This window comes from Scophthalmus maximus, chromosome 2, assembly GCF_022379125.1.
Source record: "Scophthalmus maximus strain ysfricsl-2021 chromosome 2, ASM2237912v1, whole genome shotgun sequence".
Classification (NCBI taxonomy): Eukaryota; Metazoa; Chordata; class Actinopteri; order Pleuronectiformes; family Scophthalmidae; genus Scophthalmus; species Scophthalmus maximus.
The window spans coordinates 5,571,564-5,582,532 of record NC_061516.1 but is presented as its reverse complement, the minus strand read 5'-3'; the positions used below and the strand labels follow the sequence as shown (position 1 = coordinate 5,582,532).

The 10,969-nt window shown below is 46.9% G+C and overlaps 1 protein-coding gene across 2 annotated transcripts; it reads right to left on the bottom strand.

The window, feature by feature from the left end:
• Positions 1–2,120: 2,120 nt before the first annotated feature.
• On the bottom strand, positions 2,121–9,352 carry LOC118300682 (substance-P receptor-like). 2 transcript variants are annotated; one of them, XM_035625318.2, is made up of 7 exons: positions 8,793–9,352; positions 7,062–7,237; positions 6,031–6,225; positions 4,335–4,485; positions 3,921–4,117; positions 3,601–3,697; positions 2,121–3,196 (listed from the first exon to the last, which is right to left on the bottom strand). In XM_035625318.2, the coding sequence occupies exons 1-7, from the start codon at positions 9,006–9,008 to the stop codon at positions 3,014–3,016; spliced, it is 1,215 nt and encodes a 404-aa protein (XP_035481211.2). In that variant the 5' UTR covers positions 9,009–9,352; the 3' UTR covers positions 2,121–3,013. The 2 variants fall into 2 exon arrangements, with proteins under 2 accessions (XP_035481211.2, XP_035481212.2); XM_035625319.2 differs by lacking the exon at positions 8,793–9,352 and adding an exon at positions 7,531–7,595.
• Positions 9,353–10,969: the final 1,617 nt, after the last annotated feature.

The following is a 10,969-nucleotide window of genomic DNA, read 5'->3' as shown; positions in this document are numbered from 1 at the left end:
AACTATTATTCCACACACCGTGACAGAGGAGCAACAAAGCACATTCACTTGAGAAGTCCTCCTGCCCCAGTGTGGTGAATACAGTTGGCTCTGTCGCCGCCAAGTGGCCAAGAAAAGAATGTCATCCAGGTTTAAATGACCCTAGAGTTGTAGTTTTATGGATAAACGTCCTGTTTTGTAATAAACGTCTGAGCTGAAGTGCTCATGTTATCTACTTTAGGCGGGTTTGTGAGTATGCATGTGACTATTCAGTCGCCGAGGTCACCGTTATCCACGACGGGCTGAAACCATGGGCACCTGAGGACAGGTCTGAACAACTGTCCCTGGAGGGTTGTGGAGTCACCTGAGGCCAAGTGAGGCCGGTTGTTAAATCTCCTGAGAAGGGATGACGGCTGCTGTCGTGGACGTCGTCGTCGTCCTCCTCCTCCTCCTCCCCCGTTGAGGGATGGTTTCTCTCCTCCCGAGGTCGTGCGGCCTCCTCCAGAGGTCGTCAAGCTGAGCAGAGGAGCCGGCCGGCCCTCCTGTGTTGAGGCTTTTTTAATCTTTACAAGTGTTTTTGTATTTTGTGGAACCATATTATTTTTTTAACACACGTGTGACATCACATGAATGTGGTTGAGTAAAAACTAAAAAAGTAGCAACAAATATTACAGTCAAGTAGGAGCACTTCAAAATTGTAATTGCAAAAAAAACAACAATAAAACCCCACGTGTATCAGTCGAGAGATTCTTCTTCTTCACAGCCTTCATTGCAACCGATGACGTCGGTTTCATACCTTCGACCAACCTCCAGCTCTTCTCAATGGAATCAAGGTTCTGAATAGCTTCAGTGATTAGTCGCTCATCTGAGAATGTTTCAGAAGTTTTAGTTTTAGAATGACATGACTGGAGTGCTCCAGCATTATTGCGAGCAGGGCGCTGATGATGTCGCGTCAAGCTTCCCTCCCCTTTGTTCCCTCCCACCAATCCACGTCACTGACCTTGTGCCGAGGGTCCAGGGTCGCGGCCCTGGATCACGGTGGCAGCTGGTTGGTAGTTATTACCGGAACATCCCAGTTTGGGGATCAATAAAGTGCATCCATCTTTCTATTTTGATTTACAACTAGATTCTTCGATAAACTGTGTCCGCCTCCTTTTACAACTATTATTAATGGCCATAACTCATTACTATTTCTTTTTTTTGCACGAGTGCTTTAATCTTGTTTTTGTTGGTGTTAATTTGCTGATGCGCTCTGTTACATGAGACAGGGGTCCCTCACTTGTCGCTGTCCCTGAGATTTTTTTTTTTCTCCATTTGTGTCTTTCACACTTTTTTAAAAAAGCACGGTCTGCGATGACATGTGAGAGAGAGCCTCTCCACTGTCAACACTGACAACGGGTTTCCACTCCTGATGTTGATCCCGAGCCGGTTCACAGGCCGAACGCAACAATTTGACACGGCGGCATGTGTCTTTTGTTTAATCAATGTCGTCATCATCAGTGATACAAAAGCCTGGATTAAAACAGACAAATCGAAGGACCCGCCTAATTCAATTCCCACCGGTGCACAAATGTTAAATCATAAAGCCGCCGATAAGTGAGAGCGCAATAAACACATTTGAGATTTTCTTTTCTTTCCTTGGCGTGGAGATCAGGACCCCCTATGGCGAGTGAACGCGAGGTGTTTACATCTCACGTGGGTCTGTTGTACTACTCTTTAAAATCAGACTAAAACTCGATCAAGACCCAAAGTCCATTTCCATGATTTAGACTCATGAACACCCCCCCCCCACATCACACAGACACACACACACTGAAGGACCACTAAAATGAACTATTTTTCCTCGTGCAATAACATAGCATTGATATATAATGACAATAAAGCTACTTTGACTTGATTGTGTACTGGGTGATGCCAAAGTGCAGGTGGACTCCAGTCAATGCTGAGCCTGAATGCATTCTGTGTTTAAACCCCCCCCCCCCTAAAAATGTATATTATGTATTCATCCATTCTATTATATTAGAGCTTTTGGGGGTAACATCTCATTTTCAGCATGCCCAGGAGGGGGGGCTAGATGAGCATAAACTGTGCAAAACACTCCACGCTAATCAACAAAGTCGCGTCACGTCGACACGTCGTCGTTGAAGTAAATAGCACTAACCAATTTTTATGTAACATCACATACAGCACGCATGGATTAAATTGTGGATTCAAACTGAACCAATACACGACAAGTTGTCCTCGTGCCACACGAGGTCACAACAGTTGATCCTCCTCCACGTAACGAGCAGGAGCAGGTCGACGGGTCGAACGGTTTGAGGCCTTTCCTTTGACGGGCGTTGAGCAGCTGATGTCTCTGAGGCTGAAAGGGCGTCACTGCTCCCAGGTGACGTGACCCCCCCCCCCCCCCCCCCCCCTTAGCCTGTAAAGAGAGCACGCAGGTGGTGGGATTGCCGCGGCGAAGCCCCTCGTGATTTCCCGTCCTTTTTTTTGCTCGTCCACCACTTTGTCCATCCTTCCGCATGCCTCTCCCCGCCTCGTCCCCTATATTTAGCCGACCTGTGACCCGCTGCTGCCGACTGAACCCTGCTCCACACACACACATTGTCAAAACAAGGGGCTAATCCCTTCCAACAGGTGCTAGATCTCCACGCACACGCTCTGACGCTGCCCGTCCTATTTCCACACAACACAAGACACGCCGTCACGAACTCTACTTGATGTGACACTGTTGCCAAGGGAAGCCCAGGGTCGCGCTTTCCAAAGGCGGCCCGAGAATGCTGGGGGGTGATGAAATGAACGGGTGTGAGGTGTACTGCAGTGGCTGCTGCTTCCATCGGGCCTCCGAGGTTCACGTCTGGGGTGTTGACCGTCTCGTGACGCCCACTGGGTGTTAATGCACTTGGCAAGGAGGCCAGAAGGAAATATCTCGGCTGGATAATGGACTTGATCAAGTGCAGATCTCCTCTCCGTCGCTTACAACGCCAGGTTTGAGCCACATTCGGGTACTTTGTTTCCACACCGCCGCAGCACGTCACTCTTGACGGTGGCTGCACGGCTCGGGGGGGGGGGGGCCGTTGGATGTGACCTCCAAGTGTGGCGGGTTGCGAGGGCCACACGAGGGCAGCTCCGCCCGATTGCGCTCCGCTGCTGGAGGAGGACGGACGGCAGCGGCAGAAGCGACAGTCTCCATCCGACTTGCTCGGCATGTGCTCACCTGAAGAGAGAGATGGTACGTTACAAACCGGAAAACCGGTGTTTTCAACAGAGAAACAGGGATGTGTTGTATTATACGGACGAGAATAAAGTCGAAATGTGGTTCATATTTTCAATCATCGTGTTAGCATCAGGTACATTACAATGTGATCCCACGGTCTCTGATAACAGCGGGACAGTCGAGTGTGTGGTGAGAGGACTGATGGCTGCCGAGGTTGTCTGGTGACTGTTTTGGGATATGAACAATGCTACCTGCATTTCTACACTTTTTTATTTTTTACATTTTTTTAAATTAGTTTTTACACCCACCCACCCACCCACCCACCCACACCCACACCCACACACACACACACACACACACACACACACACACACACACACACACACACACACACACACACACACCTGTGTGTGCAGGTAACGTGGTGATTTGAGCTCCAGCTCTTCCTTGACAGCAGTGGGGGCGCAGCAGCAAAACGCCTGCTGGAAACCTGCTCTGAACCTGCCGAGAGGAGGACAGCGGATATTTCGCAACGGGATGGATTCAACGGTCGGACAGGATTACGGACACAGATACAGATTACCTATCACATGGGCAGATCAACCCGCGACAGAGAATCCTAAATGGTTGAATGCACTTATTGGAAAATGTCCGAGCAGACGGACACGAGGGGCCCCCCATTGGACAGGACACTATTACGGTGAGAGCAGGCTAGACGTCCCACCTGCTGTTGAGGCAGTAGTAGATGATTGGGTTGTACATGGTGGAGCTCATGGCCAGCCACAACACGGCCAGGTACACCTGCTGCATGTAGCGCTGCTCGAACAGGTCTGGGAAGAACTGGTGCAGGAGGAAGTAGACGTGATAGGGCAGCCAGCAGACGGCGAACGTACACACCACCACGATCATCATCTTCACCACCTGCCCCGGGGACAGCACAGGGTAGAAACAGTGGGTTCAGACTAATCTGTCGGATCTTTTTGTTTTTGGTGTGGGGATTAAAAAGCCATTAAATTACATGATAGTGTCGAGTGACAGCGCATGGCCCGGAGGGCCGGGGACATGGCAGGAGTAGTATTTGTACTGTGTGTGTGTGTGTGTGTGTGTGTGTGCGTGTGTGTGTGCGTGTCCGCGTCACCTTGCGTTTGGCAATGAGCTGCTCTTTGTAATGATCAGAGGAGTCACCGGGAATCGCACTTGCCCAGAGGGTGACACCCACGCTTGTGTACGCGCAGCCCATAATGCAAAGGGGCAGGAAGTAGATGAGCAGTGTCACACACACATAGTATCTGCAGAGAGGGAACGAGACATGGCACCTGATTATTTTTGAGCGTCAGCATTTCAGAACAAATTAAAGACACTTCAAATTTTCCGGAGAGTTAGGAAGGTGTGCTCGCAGTCAGGGATGATCGTGAGATATTCATTTGGGAGGAACATTTATCGGATGCCCGTCACTCTCTTGGCTCCGCAGATTCACAGTTCCAGAGCGAACGAATCGGATAAGAGCACCATCCCCTGGGGGAGATTCATCACCCGAATAGGGACATCTTCAGCTACAGGGTCCATTTTGAGTGAACCCCTCGAGGGAATGATTAGACTGTAAATTGTTGGCATTGTGGCGATGACACGACACGACGCTGAAGCACTGGTCGGCCCACGGTCCAGGTGTTCCAGGAGCTTCGGGATCTGTGTTTTCTCTGGAGCAGAGGAGCTCCCTTTTCCGCGGACTTCGGGACTTTCAACCTGACGGAGCTTTGACCTACACACCACAAAACTTCCACACCAGAACAAAAGGGATGAACTGAAAAAGCCCAATATGTCTCCTTTCACATTTGAGCGGCCCGAAGAGGAGCAGGAAAATACTGCGAAGCTGAACGGCTGCTGCAACCGAACTGTCCGTTCATTTACTTGAGTGTTACTTGGTGTTATACTGAATACTGATGGAGAACAACTGGATGGTCACAGTGATCACCAGCCTTACACCACAGTCACCAAATCAGTTTGATATTTCACCCTGATAATGAGTATCACAACCAGACCTGAATTCCATGGTGCATGTACACATTTGACCACAAATGTATAAACTCGGCTTGACCTAAGTCTTTCGAAAACACTGACCCCAGGCATCGGACGCTTTGGTCATGGATGTGCTTCGTGTTTTGTCCTTGACAAACTCTACATTGCTTTCTATCCTTGGATCCCCATCTCACTGCAACCGAATTGGTTCTGACTTGTGGTTCTGGCTCTAAAGTGTGCTCAACACAAAACAACTACAGGCTTCAAGACCCCTTTCTCTGCCAAAAAAAGAAAGAATATTTAATTTTTAATATATCGTTTATCTTAGCCGTTTTATTTACTAAAAAAAAATATACTTGCACCTTCGAGAGGTTGATGCATATCAGTCTCACGTCTGTGTGTTACAGGGACCAAGCTGGAGTCGGGATGTGGTTATCTTTGTGAAGCATAAAGACACACACTCTTTGCCGTGTTCCCCAAGACTACAAGTACGCTAAAAAACGTAGACGCTGAGTAAAAGTTGGACGGCACGTCTCCACTTTTTCTCCAACTGTACAAAAAGGAAGCCCAAAAACATCTCGGATAGCAGCGTTGCCTTCTCTCACTTGCGTGGCGTGGAGCCGTGGCAAGCGGGGGTCCCACCGATTCACACACAGGCTCGACCAATCGTGAGTCGGTCTCAGCTGTCAATCATAACCTGATCAATACGTTTTGGCCCTAATGCCGGGAGCCCTCATCAAGTCTCCATCTTTATACAAGTCTATTAGGACACTCTCGATGCAGCAGGGAAATTGAACCCCGTGTTGTGCATTACTCACATCTTCTTGAAGTCCAGAGTGGTGTACTCCGGCCAGTCTATGTAGCAGACGGTGCGCCCGGGCAGCAGGGCGGTGGACGAGTAGTGGTACTGGGGGAAGGCGAGAAGCAGAGCCAGCATCCACATCACGCCGATCACCACGCGGGTCTGTGTAGAAGACAACCTCTGCCCCAGGGGGTGGATGATAGCCATGTATCTGAACACAACCGCAAAAACCAGAAAGGGCTTTGTCGCAGTAGCATCGCATTTGAAAAATAATATTGAGTGATTAAAAAACATTCTCTCCCGTAGGAAATGTTTCAGTGCTTATTTGCAATTATTAGCACGCTAACCACGCTGAACTAAAATGGCACACAGTAGTCGTGTTTCCATCCATATACCACAAATTTGAATTTTCACGATCAAAAGATCTCAAATCAAAACTCAAACATAAGATTTTTTTTTTTCCTGCACCAGAAGTTTGAAAGATGCGATTCCGACGCCGAATCGTTTTTCCTTTCATGTTTTAATGTTTCACTGCCGATTTTTCACCTCTCAAGCGTAAAAACTTTTTTCTGTAATATTTCAAGATTTATTCATTTGAAATTTTGCAGAGTTTTCGCCTAATTTACATGCGAATTAAACATGCAAATAAAAACATCTGCTGAACACGACATAGCTGCATTGTGCGCACATTAGCACGCTGAGGCTAGTGTTCATCTCCAAGCTCTGCATCGCTTCAGAACTTCAGTCTTGTTTTCTTTTCTTTTTTTTCCTCTTTATAGTCTTTTATGCAACTTTTCAGTGAGTGTCATCTACTGTATATTGCACCAGTGGATCTCCTACACAGTCTTGAGGTACTCTCTCATTTTGAGGTAAGGTCTCTGGGCTGCTCTTTGAATTTGGCTCTTCTGTGTTTTGATCTTGGTTATTGGTAATATTGTTATAATTGTAATAATTGCTATGACCACTTCGCTATACAACACCGAGCCTTATTGTTCTATTTCGAAAAATATGAATACAAATATGAAAAACACACACAAACACACACACCTGTCCAGAGCGATGGCCGTCATGGAGTAAATGCTGGCAAATATGGCCGCGATGGGGAAGAAGTTGTGGAAGCGGCAGTAGACCAAACCAAAGTACCACTCGTTGTGAACGGCGTAGGCGAAATTGATCACCGTGTTGAACGCAGACATGGCGGCCTCAGCGAGGGCCAGGTTCACCTGCAGCGGAGTTACAGAACGACCGTGTCACACTCGTCACCGTACACACAGAGATATCGAGTTCCAGCCAGTAAACCAGGAAATATAATCAGGTTATGAGAACAGAGAAAAAAAGCCTCCACTGCAGAAATGTTTCGGGGGGGGGGGCCATAACTGAATTTCAGGAATTCTATTATGCCGTTGTAGTATATTTTTTGGAGTTTGGGATTTGAGGTTTGGAGAGTTGATTGTTGTTTATTTAAGTCTGCTTTTTGTTACCTTAGTTCTCATATACTCGTACTTTTCCTTCTTACCAGTGATTTCATGGCCCTGGCCCCCCCTTGACTGCGCCACTGCTCATAACTGAAATAAATAATACAATAACATGAACACCTCCTTGTTATTCACGCTACAGGGTCATCAATCTGACATACTTGGACCCCCGAACAAACAACAACCGGAAACATCTGATTTGTTGGGGGAATGCAACACCTGGCGGGGGGGGGGGACAGAAGTCCTCCTGGCATAAATCAGCCCTCTCCCTCAGAGCTGCATGAATGGAGAGGTGAAGGGTCTTCTGATCCATGCTCATCAGGAAACACAAAGCTCACCAGGCGGCCAAACCCTTGAGCCTTTTCTGCGAAGACGAGGCACTAAGCTCTCCGAGCGGATGAAAAATGCATTCCGGCTGCAACCGTTCGTCGATCGATCAAGTGGATGATGGGCAGAAAATGAATCATCATTTATTATTTTTTTCAAACAGGATCATCCATGACTTAAATTAAAGATCTTAAATTAGCATTTTCCACTTTTTTTCTGATACAATGAATCAAATAAAAATAATATCTAAAGAAATAACTAAATAATCAAGACAATAACACTATATTTGTTACGGTACCCCCCTGTAGCCCTGTCACTGAGCAGCCAGTGGGTTTGATTCTAAATTAGATACAATCAATATGAAAGACTGAGAAGTGCTTCCACTTTCAATTCATCTGGATTTCCAGGGTTTTTATCCTGCAATGATTTCATACTGCAGAGCTGCAATCATCCAAATATAATTTATTCATATATCATATATTTATTTCACTATCACTACTGTCACCCTATTAGATTTAGAGGCCAACTGTTGATTGGTCATTTAAATATTTACGTTTCCAAAAAGAGGTCCATTTTGTTGTTGTTGGTTTTTTTTTTTTTTTTTTTTTTTACAGTTTTAGCCAATGATTGCATTAATTCATAATTTAGCACATACAGATCGTGTTGCAAATTGAATCGGTCCGACAGATACGGTTTGCCATCAGCTATAATTAATAAGCCGTGGATGCATCTGACAGTACTCCAGGAGGATCTTCTTTTCATAAATATAGAAACTTGCCTTGACGCAGCAGTTGGCTTTTAATCGGGCCCCCGTGTTAGGGGAGGGGGGGGCAACATTAAAGGCCCTTCTTCATCTCCAAAAGACAACACAGATCACATCTTTCTTAAAGTTTAACCAGGAACAGCCACCATTTAAAATGAGCCCGGATCTATCCTCACTTGAGTGTGTATGGTGGACATGCGTAACGTCGTTTACCAGAAAGTAATTGGTGACGGTCCTCATGCGCTTGTGCGCCAGAATGATCCAGACGACAACCACGTTGCCGACCACGGACACGGCCACCATGCCGCAGTAGGCGACAGCCCACAGTGTGATCTGCCACACCGGCTGCACGAACTGGTTGAAGCCGTCGCTGCAGTTCGCGGGGACGGCCGTCTCGTTGCAGTCGCTGGCGTTGCCGACGGGGTCCATCTTCCGGGCACCGGGCGGGTTTCGTCGGCGAGTTGGATGTTAAAAATAGAGCGCGTATCCAGTCACCAGATTCCTCTCCGCGGGGAGACGCGAGCAGCCGTCCGTTGACGCGTGTGGGGGAGAAGAAAAAAAAAAGGAGCAGTTCGCGCGTTTCGCGTCAGGACTCGTCTTTACGCACCGCGAGGACAGCGCGCCGCGCCGCGGACCACATCACTGGACCAAATACGCACGACGCTGCTCGCCAGATATCGACGTCCTCCGGGCTGCGCGCGCCCCCTTCCCTCCCTCCCTGCCAATATGCACTGTCAAAGACCCCTCCCTGCCAATATGCACTGTCAAAGACCACCCTCACACTCGACGACTCCACTTCCCCGTGAACACACCGGAACGACCCCCTTCGCCACGTGTCTGGTCCAAGTGGAAATCTCTTCGTACGAGCCCGTGAAATGCAACACAACCCATCAGGACCTCAGCCGGATTAGTCCTTACTTCTCTCTGATGATATTGGCTTATATAATGCGCTGGGTTTCAATGTCTAAAATAGATAAACAGAAACATGAACAAATAATACATGATTTACAAGGACTGGTTCTGTATTCGTCCATGGTGCACAAACAGACACAGCGGCTAGACGAATATGAAATGTGCACCGTGTTCCCATAACTTAGATCAGCTTTAACTTCTCACCCTCCACGGCAAGTGAAACTTTAGTTCCATGATGTGCCGATCAAGACAGAGAGCTCTGGGAATGGTCTTCATGCGTTTGGGGCCTGGGTATGATCTGGAGGCCGTAGTTGGTCATAATCACCGTACCGGTGGGATTGTATGCATCAGAGGGTTAAATTCTGCATTTATGAAGTGCTTTGGAGGCATTGATATAACAAAAAAACATATTGCAATATTATTTATTGGCCATATCGCCCAGGCCTAGTTTCTAGTCAGCATGTGGTCACTGATTTCACCGACCTGATCGACCTTTTTTTCTTCTTTTTTTCTTCTTTTTTTCTGGCGGCCATTTTAAAAATAGGAGGTAAACACAGGTGTTAATCATCACCCTAATCAAGGCTCTGTACTAATCAGAACTTCCACTGATCTGATTAGTAACACCTGTGTTTACCTGACATTTGGCGTCAAAATGGCTGCCATTCAAAAAAAAGAGAAAAAAGAAAAGCGTCTCTATTGTCATCAGCACATTTAATCAGCTGTAGCTTGATGGGAAAAAAATAATCACTTAAAATGGGCTTTAAATGTGTAGTTGAGGGCTGTGTTGCTGTGCTACAAAAACTGAGGCAAAGATGATTTTCCTGGCTCCCCAAAAAAATCAGCGATGCTGAATTTTTCCTTGGGCAAGACAAGTCGCCAGTGACGGCTGCGCTGGCAGCGTGTGAATGATGTGCGATAGGAAAAGCGCTGTGTGGGTGAATGTGACAAATGGAGACCAAATGACGACTGCTGGACTGCGAGGTTGGACAATGCCACCTGGGGGTTAGATTCGAGTTCCCCACAGATGCAAATAAAAAAAATTGAGACATGGATTCTGACTTTAGTCAAGCACTTTATTACACTAGTTTTAAATAAAGGTGTAGGAAAGAAACATGTTAATGCCAACTCACCATGGATGCCAGACAAAGTCGTTAAACTTGGTCATGTAATAACACTCCCGACAGATATGGGGTTGCCTGAGTGCTACCGGGATACCCGGAAACAAAACCCCACATACAGTGCATACAGTACACCAACCCAACAAGTCCGACAAGGGAAACTAGTAAGACAAAGACAAACAAAAACCTGGCCCATTCAAACACTAGCTGGGTATAATATACATTCATTTACAAAAGCGTTGCACAATAGCATTGGAAAAACAACTCTGCCTATGACAACCCTAAAATTAATTTAAGAATTAGAATATAAATTAATACATGCAGAGCTTACTAAATAAGAGTTTACTTACTACCTGAAAT

Coding starts and splice junctions, on each gene's coding strand:
- LOC118300682 (XM_035625318.2), bottom strand. CDS start 9,008: ATGGACCCCGTCGGCAACGCCAGCGACTGCAACGAGACGGCCGTCCCC. Junction 3,698..3,920: donor TACTACTGCCTCAACAGCAG/GTGGGACGTCTA, acceptor TCCTCTCGGCAG/GTTCAGAGCAGGTTTCCAGC. Junction 3,197..3,600: donor CACGTTACCTGCACACACAG/GTGTGTGTGTGT, acceptor CTCTCTCTTCAG/GTGAGCACATGCCGAGCAAG.